Source organism: Pteropus medius, unplaced genomic scaffold (genome assembly GCF_902729225.1).
Source record: "Pteropus medius unplaced genomic scaffold, Ma_sr-lr_union100, whole genome shotgun sequence".
In the NCBI taxonomy this organism is placed as follows: Eukaryota; Metazoa; Chordata; class Mammalia; order Chiroptera; family Pteropodidae; genus Pteropus; species Pteropus medius.
This window is the reverse complement of record NW_024348533.1, coordinates 4,300,191-4,311,463: the sequence shown is the minus strand read 5'-3', so window position 1 is coordinate 4,311,463 and position 11,273 is coordinate 4,300,191. Positions and strand designations below refer to the sequence as shown.

The 11,273-nt window shown below is 34.7% G+C and overlaps 1 protein-coding gene across 3 annotated transcripts in view; it reads left to right on the top strand.

The window, feature by feature from the left end:
• CLK4 (CDC like kinase 4) overlaps positions 1–10,818 on the top strand; it is a 19,975-nt gene extending 9,157 nt beyond the window's left edge. For all 3 annotated transcript variants that reach the window (XM_039880162.1, XM_039880163.1, XM_039880164.1), the window contains 9 exons: positions 262–328; positions 2,773–2,889; positions 2,978–3,144; positions 3,346–3,440; positions 3,684–3,813; positions 6,576–6,658; positions 8,931–9,010; positions 9,684–9,774; positions 9,865–10,818. In XM_039880162.1, the coding sequence (XP_039736096.1) occupies positions 262–328; positions 2,773–2,889; positions 2,978–3,144; positions 3,346–3,440; positions 3,684–3,813; positions 6,576–6,658; positions 8,931–9,010; positions 9,684–9,774; positions 9,865–10,005 (971 nt within the window). In that variant the 3' untranslated portion in view covers positions 10,006–10,818. The remainder of the gene's footprint in view (positions 1–261; positions 329–2,772; positions 2,890–2,977; positions 3,145–3,345; positions 3,441–3,683; positions 3,814–6,575; positions 6,659–8,930; positions 9,011–9,683; positions 9,775–9,864) is intronic.
• The last annotated feature ends 455 nt before the right edge of the window (positions 10,819–11,273 follow it).

Below are 11,273 nucleotides of genomic sequence, written 5' to 3'. Positions count from 1 at the left end.
TGTATTTCTTCTTTTCTGTAGAATTTAAATATTTCTACTCTAAAGTTCCAAAATTATTAGTGAAATTTGAGATTAGAGCAAGAAAGATAGCTCTATCTAATTGTCTTTGTAGCAGCTGAAATAAAATAATTTGGGTGCTGAAACCTTAGTTATGCTTTGATAGAGATCTTTTGAAAATATTCCACCCTTTAAGCATTCATTGTTTGAATAACTAGATAATTTGTACTCAGGTACTTACCTCTTTCTCCTCCCTCACTTTAGATGAAATCGTGGACACTTTGGGTGAAGGGGCCTTTGGCAAAGTTGTAGAGTGCATTGATCATGGCATGTAAGTTCGTGTTTTTTCTTTTTCAAACATTGTGATATTTTTGGTGAGGAAGGGTTCATAATGATTAAAAGGTGTTTTTAAATGGTAGCCACGTGTTTTCCCGGGAGATATAAATATTCAGAATTTGTTGAACTTTGTGCGATTTATTTACTATGAGTGGTTTGCGATCAAGAAGTCTGACAAATTCTATCAGGTGAAGTTCATTGAAATTAAACTAGGTGTTCACATCAAGAGAATTACCCAGAATTAGGCCCTTAGCCTGTGTAAGAAATTCAGAGTGCTTCACTTTACTTTTGAATCACAGAGATCATGAATCATGTCTAATCTTCTTGGTTCAGAAAGAAACCTTTATTCATTCCCAAAGGCATGTGAGAGTTAGCTTCTTAAACTATGAAGGAATTATATACATATACAGCCTATGGAATGAGTTATACTAAACCCTTTGTAATTTGACCTTCTCTACCTCATTTTAACATTTTCCTCCAGGACCTCCGTTCTGTGGTTTGCAAACTTTTTTGTAAATGAACCTCTTAAGACAATTTAGTGAAACTGCATGTATCTAAACTGACACCTAAAATTTTTCATCATAAAATAGTTGAGAAGGATGTAATTTGCAGCTTATCGTAAGCATTAATTTAAAAAAACCTCTTTAAATGTCTTTGAGGGAATCTAAATGTTGTAGCAGGTTGATACCTGCTGTCATTCCCGCATGAACGAACTCTTAAGAACTTGGAAATGTTTTATCCTTGAACTTATTTTCCTTCCACTTTGCATAAAGAATATTATTCTAAATATCTATCATCACCTTATATCGTCTTTGCAACAAAAATGTGAATGAATATAAATTGATATTTTAAAATATTTTGAAATGTTTTCAGACTTAAAGAAAAGTTGATAATTCAGTGAATTCCCCTATATGCTTCACCCAGTCTCAAATGTTAACATTTTACAGTATTTCTTTGATCATTTTTTATATATTATATATATTATATGTCTTCAAATTTTATTAGCTAATCTACAGATTTTATTAAGAGTTTACTAGTTGTATCATTAATGTCCTTGTAAAATTTCTTGGGATTTTAAGACTGAGATATTTAGTCAAGATATTCCAATTTGTAGTATTCAGTCAACCAAGTACAAATCTTTTGCAAATTTTGATACTTAGACCCAAAATAAAATTTAATTGGAAGTGTATCTTGTATTGAGATGTTTGGGCTTTTAAAAAAATGAGTACATGTATTCATAGATTAAATATATCTTAGTGTTTTACCATAAAGTCTTTTTACCTTTTGTTTTTATAGCTATAAGCAGTGAGAAAACTTGGTTGTGTAAGAAATGAGACTGTAAGGAGTTTGGTCACAGCAATTTTATAATAGTTCTTTTAAATCTTGAGATATATGCGAACTGTTACAGAGGTATTATTGTCAGAATAATTTTTAATGATTTATTATCTCACAACCTCATTGGGGCTTTTTTGAAAGCAATAAATTGGAAACCACCAGACTCGGGGAAAAAAGTTTGCTTCCCGGCCGCCGGAAAGATTTGTTTGCCTCAAAAATTTTTATATCCTAGGCCCTAGGGCCTAGAGCATATGTCTGGATATGCTAATTAGCAGCACATGGGATTTTTCTTCTTTCTGAAAAGTAGTGGAGCCATAGTGGGGGGGGAAAAAAAAAAAAGGCTTGAATGCTGGCTCATCTTCCAGAAAGTCAAAAGGAAGTTGAGGATTCGGAAATCCATGTTCTCACACTCACTCTTGGCTCAGTATTACAGATGCCCCAGTCTGCAGCTCACTGCACTGCACTGGAGATATTTTTGCCTACTTGAATCAGCTAATGTGCTACATATTTTCTTGTCTTCGTGACATTGATGGTTTCTCTTTTGCCCGAATGTTCCCTTTTTCCTCCTAAATCTGGCAAACTGATAAGTAGCGGTCTTTCAGGGCTGAGTTGTGTGTCACCTCTTCCCTGAAGAAGTCTGAGCTCCTCTATCCCCAAGTGGTTGCCTCGCCCTCCTCTGCAGGCCTCCCACCCAGCACTACCTGCCTCTTGAACTGTGACGTACATGGGGACAAGCCTTGTCTTTTTCATCACTAACGCCTAGGCAGTGTCTGGCACAGAGTGGGTCTAGCCTGGTAAATGAACAAATGCTTTTCGCAGTAGCATATTCTGTTTGAGATTTATATATTTTTTAACTTCTGTATAAAATCTACGTAAATTTAAAATTCCAGAAACATTCAACTTCATAGGTATTAAGGGAATCATGACTTCACATTGTGTATTTTGTTAAAATGTTTTGAAAAGATATTGTATGGAATCGGTGTAATACACTCTGAAAAATTACTTTAGGAAAGTAACTTGGAGTAATTGATAAGGTTATGGTGTAGAAGGTACGTGTCTTTTTCCTGCTCCTGTACATTTACCATTTTCATAATTTTGTTTAAGGGATGGCATTCATGTAGCAGTGAAAATCGTAAAAAATGTAGGTCGATACCGTGAAGCAGCTCGTTCAGAAATCCAAGTATTGGAGCATTTAAATACTACTGATCCCAATAGTGTCTTGTAAGTATGAACTTGAATTATGACCCATCATATTACATGAAATAATCAAATCTGTGAACTGAATAACTTTTATTTTGATCTGTTTTAGCCGATGTGTCCAGATGCTAGAGTGGTTTGATCATCATGGTCATGTTTGTATTGTGTTCGAACTGCTGGGACTTAGTACCTATGATTTCATTAAAGAAAATAGCTTTCTGCCATTTCAAATTGACCATATCAGGCAGATGGCGTATCAGATCTGCCAGTCAATAAATTGTAAGTATACTTGGTAAATCTTCAAACACCAAAAACTAAAAGTTTTTGTTACATAAGCATCATATCAGACTGTCGTCACTAAAAATACATATTATAAAGATGAAACCCCCTTGTGACCCCTATATCCACTATTAAGTCTTCTTTTCCCCAACACAGATTAAATTTATAAGAAACTAATGATGTATTTTTGTTCTCTTATAGTTTTGCATCATAATAAATTAACTCATACAGATCTGAAGCCTGAAAATATTTTATTTGTGAAGTCTGATTATGTAGTCAAGTATAATTCAAAAATGGTAAGTTGAGAACTTGTTTTAATTTTGGTGGTTGTCTTTCAAATTAATTTTGCTTGGGATCCTTTGATGAGGAATTCCACTTCTGAAGCTGATGATATCCTGATGATTAACCCCAAAAGGTTAATCCATCTTTGCCTTTCTTACAGGGTTATGTTGAAAGTCAAAAAGATTATGTGAGACTTTGGGATAGTGCTGTAAAATATATCTTTATTGATCTTCATATTTACTCCACTGTCTCTCTAGAAACGTGATGAACGCACACTGAAAAACACAGATATCAAAGTTGTTGACTTTGGAAGTGCAACATACGATGATGAACATCATAGTACTTTGGTATCTACACGGCATTACAGAGCTCCAGAGGTCATTTTGGGTTAGTAGACACCAGACTTCCAGATACTGTAATTGAAGAAGAGCTTTTTGTTCTCTACAGCTTTGGGGGAGTTGATTCTCTTAGTGATGTACAGAAAATTCTTTGCTATTTTCATGAAAACAATTGAGACATTTCTATAAATATTCTTCCTGGGTGGGAAAAATGTGACACCATCTGTAAAGATATTTCAGGTGGTGGTTATTTTTGAACAAGTTCATCTTAAAAGATCATAAGAGAACAAGCTCTGTTGATTAAGTACATCATAGCACTATGATTTTACAGTGATGTGGGAATCTATTTTTGTGTCATCACAAAAGCGTGGTGCTGGTAAAACTAAAGGCTTGGTTAGCAGACACCTGAATATAGGGTTGGTGGAGGTCAAGAGGAAAAGAAGGAAGGGCTAGTCAAAGAAGAGAGCTTCTTCGATCACCCTTGACATGAGAAAGGCTGGAAAAGAAAATGAGTTAAGGTGCAGAGTTTTAAAATAAGGTGGAACTCAAGGGAGCATGCATCCAAATTTAAAAGTTAGAGACTAGGTCATGTTAATAGAGCTGGGAAGTCAGAGATGGGTTTGGGGGCTTAGAGACGTGGGACAAGTTCAGATCAGGTGGGGAGATAGTTAAATGAGATAAGTTTATTACTTGGCCAAAAGTATGGTCCAACTGAGGTTGGATAGTAAAACATTTTTATGGAATTAGTTGTTTCCAGTTTTTTCTTTGTTTGGCCGAATAGGATTCGATAGTTAAGAGGAGGAGTATAAAAGCAAACTGTTTATTTTACCTGCAGTAGAGGATTGGTAAAGGGGTAAAGATGTCGAGACTATTATGTAGCGCTGGCCAATGGAACTTTCCACACTAATCGAGATGCTTTATGTCTGGACTGTCCAGCGTGGTAGCTGTTAGCCACATGGGGGCTACTGTGCACTTGCACTATGGCTAATGTGACCAAGAAACTGGACTTTAAATGTTAATATTAATTTAAGTTTTAGATTCAATAGCCTCATGTGGTTAGTAGCTACCATATTGGACTCACAGGTTTAGAGCTTATCCTTGAAATGGATGATAATAGGATTTCTGCTTAGTGTGATATAGAAGGAGCTGCTGTGTTACAGTGGATTACAAAGAATGTTCCTCGTTGAGGACTAAAGGCTACTATCAGGGTGAAAGGAGTGAGGAAGAGATTGTGGACAGCGGAATTTTCTCCTTAAAAGGAGATAACTTCCTGAATTTATCAATTTAAAATGCAGATTTTCCCTCATTTTAATGTGGGGGAATACAACACAAAACAACTAGCAGTTTTTCATTTTTATCGGTACATAAAATGGTGGTATGTCTTAGTTACTGGCTTCCTAGATTGGGTAACATAGTAGTTATTAGTAATAGTGAAGTTCCAAGTGTGGCCAGGCTAGGGATAGTTGATACTAAATTCAGAATTGGGGTTATTGGCCTTGAGAAAATCAGAATGGGAGCTTAGAAGAACCATATGTGTTTGGTGGGAGCTGGGTTTTACTCCTGAGGATTAAGGCAGAATGAGGGAGGCGGAAGATGTCAGTGCTACAATTGAGGGCCGTTTGTCTCCTGTCTTGGGTATTGATGATAAATAGATAAATTTGGGAGAGGTTGATAAAAGTAAAGGATATAGAATTCCAGAGTATGAGAAGCTGACTCATCAGAGAATGGGATGATATAGAATGGTGTGCTGCAGGTTACAGCAACTTGGGGAAAAGATGGGCTGGAAGATAGGAGTGGCTGGAGAATAAAACTTTCATTTTAGGTCCAAGCTGTGGCATTTGCAGATTTTGCACATGTACCTAAGTAGAAACCATGTTCCTTTATCAAGTTGTTCAAATGATAAGCATTGTGAGGGTTTACAAAAATTACTTAATCATAGTCAAAGTCCTTGAAATGTTTCTTTCTTCATTTTCAAATTCAGTGATGTTACTGAAAGTAATTGAAATGTCTTTTAAAATAGGTTTTATTTATATATTTTATTTTTATTAAATCTTTAATCTTTAAAAGATTAAAATATCTTTGTGGTTTACTCTTTTCATCTCCTTCCCAATTAAATATAGGCTTAAGAAGACAAGATGTTTTATTCTTTTCAGAATAATATTGTCATTGAGAATTCTGAAAGAAAAAGTGTATATGATCATGTGTAGACAGCTTGAGAGTACATATATATAGATCCCTCTCTGGGTGAACTTTAAATGGCTCTATAATTCTGCTTATAGGTAAAACTGCTTAAATATTCCTTATAAGTCTTACATAATTTGTGTAAAACTATATTATTTCTTTTAATGGAAGAAGTAAACTCAAGCATCTAGCTGCTGATAATTGAGAAGGGGTTAATTGCATTCGGAGGATAATTGTTGACCTGTATCTGCACTAATAGAATGTGAACCCCCCTGGGACATCTGGGAACCGGCATGACAGTGCTGTCACTGCACGTGCACTTCGGACACCATGAACCATTTCTATAAATTGCTAGTTATACTCAGGGAATATTTGCCAGTTCCTCTTTTATTTTACATAAAATGCCCCCTTCCCCAAGTGAAAATACTGTAGTTTGATATAAGTATATGGAGGACTTGAAAAGATGCTGAATACTGTTAGATATAAGTCTAAAAATGTAAACTTACTAAATTTACTGTTATATTCTCCCAAATGAGCTGTGTAGAGAGAGCACTCACATAGAGAAGGACTTAGTATATTGGCAATTAGAAATTGTTGCATAATAACATGTTTGTTTTTGTTTTTAAATAGCTTTAGGTTGGTCTCAGCCTTGTGATGTTTGGAGCATAGGTTGCATTCTTATTGAATATTACCTTGGTTTCACAGTCTTTCAGGTATGTGTTTCGTAAATATCATTTAGTTAAATGTTAAAGGCATGTAAAATTTGGCTTCCATATTGAAAAGTTGCTATAGTGTCATTATTCATAAGATTACAGCTTACATATACAAAATGGTTATCCTCTAAATGAAATACTACTCTTAGTAAATGAATATTCGGTCGTAGTTCATTTTACATGTGACTGGAGTTTTTAACACATGGTTTATATTGTCTCATATTTCCCTTTTTTATTATGGAACTTCTTCATAAATTTAAGTATTACTGCAGCCAGTTTTAATTCAGTTCTGGTTATATTGACTATCAGTATGTTCATGAACAAGTCACTCCTTTTTATAAAAGAATTCAGGAACAATAAGTTGTATTATGTTCTAAGTATTAAGCACCTATGACACACTAGGCACATTTCTTGGCTCTAAGTGTATAAAGCTGAAAAGATAACATCTCTTCAAGGAAGTCATGCAAATGATAGATATGGGGAAACTGTTAACAGTGTCATGTGGTGTTTGGTATAATGAGTCAATGTAGGCAGTGGCATGGGAAACCAGGAAGGTGACCAGTTAAATTTCCTTAGAGAAGGCATCACTCAAGAGGTAGTTTAATTTAAGCCAGTACTAGAAGGAAGAGTAAGAGTTCGTCAGAATAGATGAACATGCCAGAAGAAGAAACGGTTTCTGGAAATGAGTGCAGGTGTAAAGGGACATACTCTTGTCAGGGAAGATTACCGTTAAGTAGGAAAATCACACCCGTAGGCAGGGCCCAATTGATTCACAATGGACTCGTTCGCCACAGAAGAAAAGTATTTGTTTTATATTGGAAGTCAGTGGTTTCCAAATGTAGACTGGTACAAACCAAAAATGATTTTGTAGGGTTGCCATTTTGGCCTTTATTTAGAGGTTATCCCTCCTGGTTTTTTGTTTTGTTTTTTTGTTTTTTTGTTTTTTTGTTTTTGGTATTGAAGTGTCCCTTTTATGAAACCTTATTTAGGTCTGTATTTTTGCCCTCGTAATTGTACTTATATCTGAAATCTAAAAGTCTTGAAAACTAGGTGGTGTAGCCCCCATAGAACTTGAAGTAGGGTTGTGGTGTGATCAAGGTGTTGTGGTGGTGGTTTGTGGTTGTGGGGCATGGGTTCAGGAGATTAGCTCATACTGTCAGGGTCGACTTGAGGTCATAGCAGTGTAGGGCGGGGAGGAAGCTCTGATGAGCTTAGACTCCTTTAGGTGCCATTGCAGGACATATGTGTCCACTGCTATATGTGTTTCTATCTAATTTGTAGAGATCTTGTTAAAAGGACTGAGCTTATAGACAAGTTTGATATCTAGAACCATGGTTATCTGTCAGTTCTAAGAGGTAGTATCTCGTTTGGTGATTTATATTTGGCTTTCACCCTCCAAAGTACTATTCAACTAAGGAACTTGGACTGAGAAGCTAGTATTATTTATTCTTTGTATTCAATACTTAAGGTTTTGAAAGTAATATGCTAGGCACAATAGTTGATAGATTTTAAAAAGCATTACACACAGCCTTTCCTCTCCAGAACAGGATTGGCAAGCTATGTCCTGCCTGATGCCTGAAAAGGCTATGCAACAAAGACCATTTGTGACCAGCCAGTTGTAAAGTATTTATTCTCTGGCCCTTTACAGACAAAGCTTGCCAACTTCTGCTCTGGGAGCATACCATTTTAGCTGTGTGATAGTATTCTCTATTCTCCTTTAGCCAGAGCTCTGTTTCTGTGTGATTTAAGAGTACGAGTTTTGACTTGAATTCATAGCTCAACTTTCCTCATTTACAAGAAAGTTGATCTTGAGCTAGTATCTTAAGCTCTTTGAAATTCAGGATTTTGAGAATTATTGGGATTGTATTTTCATTGCCAAGGAGTAGTAAGTGTTAATACTGGCTCATAGAGGTTCATTTTGGTTAAGTGACTGGTTACATGAGGAGACAGTATTTCTGGTACTCTTCCCCAGTCATTTCTCAGTTAAGCAGTGCAAGAAACAAATAAGGAAGCAATTCTGTTTTACATTAAACAGATTATGCATCTCCACTATACAGAAGTGGTCTATTTCAGAAAGAGTAATTTTATTTTAGATTTGTACCAGACAGTACAACTCATTCAGTATTGTTTCACTTTTGAAGTAGAGTGTAGTGTAAGTTGTGTAAACTGTCTAATCAAGTCCTTTTATGTCAGTACTATTTTCTTATGTTTTCCTTTATTGTGTATGTAGGGAAATGAAAAGTACTGAATTTCTTTTTCCTTTGTTTTTCAGACTCATGATAGTAAAGAGCACCTGGCAATGATGGAACGAATATTAGGGCCCATACCAACACACATGATTCAGAAAACAAGGTATACTTTAGGATTAATGCCCTTTGTTGAAATAGTCCGTATTCAAACTATAGAAATTTTTTTTATAAAGTCAAGTGTTTAAAAAGTAATGTAGTATTTACCTATGATTTAGTAAACAAAAGCGATGGTGTTTACACTGAAGTTAACCTTTGCATAAATGTTTTCTTAAGTTGATGTAAAAATAATAAGAGTAGTAAGAAGAGCTTGATTTTGGAGTCATATTAATTTAAGTTGGAATTCCATACTGTTGCTAACCAGCTGTATATCCTTGGACAAGACACTGTAGTGGTTTTCAAACACAGCTGCCCCTCAGAAGTCACCCCAAGGATTGTTTAAAGATTTCCAGCCCCATTCCACATATAGGGAAATCAGAATTTATGGGAATGCATCCAGGAGCCTCTGTTTTTAAAGCTGGCGTTGTTCCCTGTATGGTATTTGGGAAGAATTTAGATGGGTTACTAAAACATTGGACAGAGCAAAATAAGGAAGTTTTTTTGTTTGTTTGTTTTTGTTTTTTAAGGAAGATATTCTATAAGCTGATATATAAGTATTTCTCAGATTTTAAAAAATCGTGCGCATAGAGACGTTTATGCTTCCATCTGTCCCAGTAGGTGCAGGGTAAACATGTGAATCTTTTGTTACTTTTACTTATCCAGATAACTTTTTCTTGTAGAAAACGGAAGTATTTTCACCATAACCAGCTAGATTGGGATGAACATAGTTCTGCTGGTAGATATGTTAGGAGACGCTGCAAACCATTAAAGGTAAAAGAAAAAAAGATTTTAAGGTTTAAAACATTTTTTTAACTTTTTAAATACCATTCTTAATTAAAAACATTCCCCTCCCCTGTCCAGGAATTTATGCTTTGTCATGATGAAGAACATGAGAAATTGTTTGACCTGGTTCGAAGAATGCTAGAATATGATCCAGTGAAAAGAATTACCTTAGATGAAGCATTGCAGCATCCTTTCTTTGACTTATTAAAAAAGAAATGAAATGGAAATCAGTGGTCTTACTGTATACTTCTCTAGAAGAGATTACTTAAGACTGTGTCAGTCAACTCTAAATAAACATTCTAATATTTTTGTAAACATTAAATTATTTTGTACAGTTAAGTGTAAATACTGTATATTTTGTATCATAATTGTTAACTATAGTCTTGATAATGAAATGTAAATTTAATTTTTCTTTTTGAAATTAATTACAATTTTTAAATACCTTTGAAATATCCTTTGTGTCCAGTGATAAATGTGATTGATCGCTTGTCTTTTGTACATGGAGGTTACTATTTGAAGTGATTTTTTTTGAGTAAAAGGAAATCTCAACTACTTTATTCTTACTGAATATTCTTTATATACCTCAAATTCAGAACTTTTCTTAACTTTAAAAGTTTTTTTTCTGGAATCGTTGAACAAGTAATAAGTATTATGAACTATGTAGGCAGGTATTGGAAACCAGAACCCTTAGGAAATGTTTACTTTTGACATTACATTAAATTTTAAGTATTTGTGTTCTCTCTTGTCAGGTGATATATCGGTAGTAAGTAGCATTCATGAAAAGGCATCCAGTTTGTCTTTCATACGACAGGTTGTTTAATAAAACCACATACACACTTCATTTAAGATTAAAGTCTAATTAGAAAGTCAGCTTGAAAAGTTCTGTTTTCTAAGAGCTATTTAGTGAGTCACAAACATGGAAATAGGAATTCTGATGACTGAGGTTCTAGTTTTTAATGCCAAATCTTGAGTCTTGAAAATGTCTTGTACCTGTTTCCTTATCAAATGGAGTAAATAAATATTTAACTCTCAGCCTATGAGAATTAAGGTTATTTTTAAGCAATTTATACTTATGTTCATCTTTATTGGAAAAAAGAATAATTTGATTGGAAAATACTTTGGGAAGGAACCTCTGCAGAAATTTCCAGACCCAAATTGGTTGTCTAACATGGTGAACTTTTTGTTTGCTTCTAGGTATTTTTTATTGCTAATCTGTTTTCACATCAAGAACTATATGTCTGTGTATTTTAAACATAAAATGCATGGAATTTTCTTGTATGACCGCTAGCAAAACCAAGCTGGGTTCCCTACGTTATTCACAGGTGACATTTACCAGTATGGTAAGACCGTGGTCCTAAAATCGGCTAGGAATTTTAAGAAAGCAGGAATAAATTTTACCACAGAATCACTGCATAAATTATGCTTTGGCCTCTGATGCTGTCTACATAAAATGAATGTGTCTACTGAATAGTTGCACTATATTATAT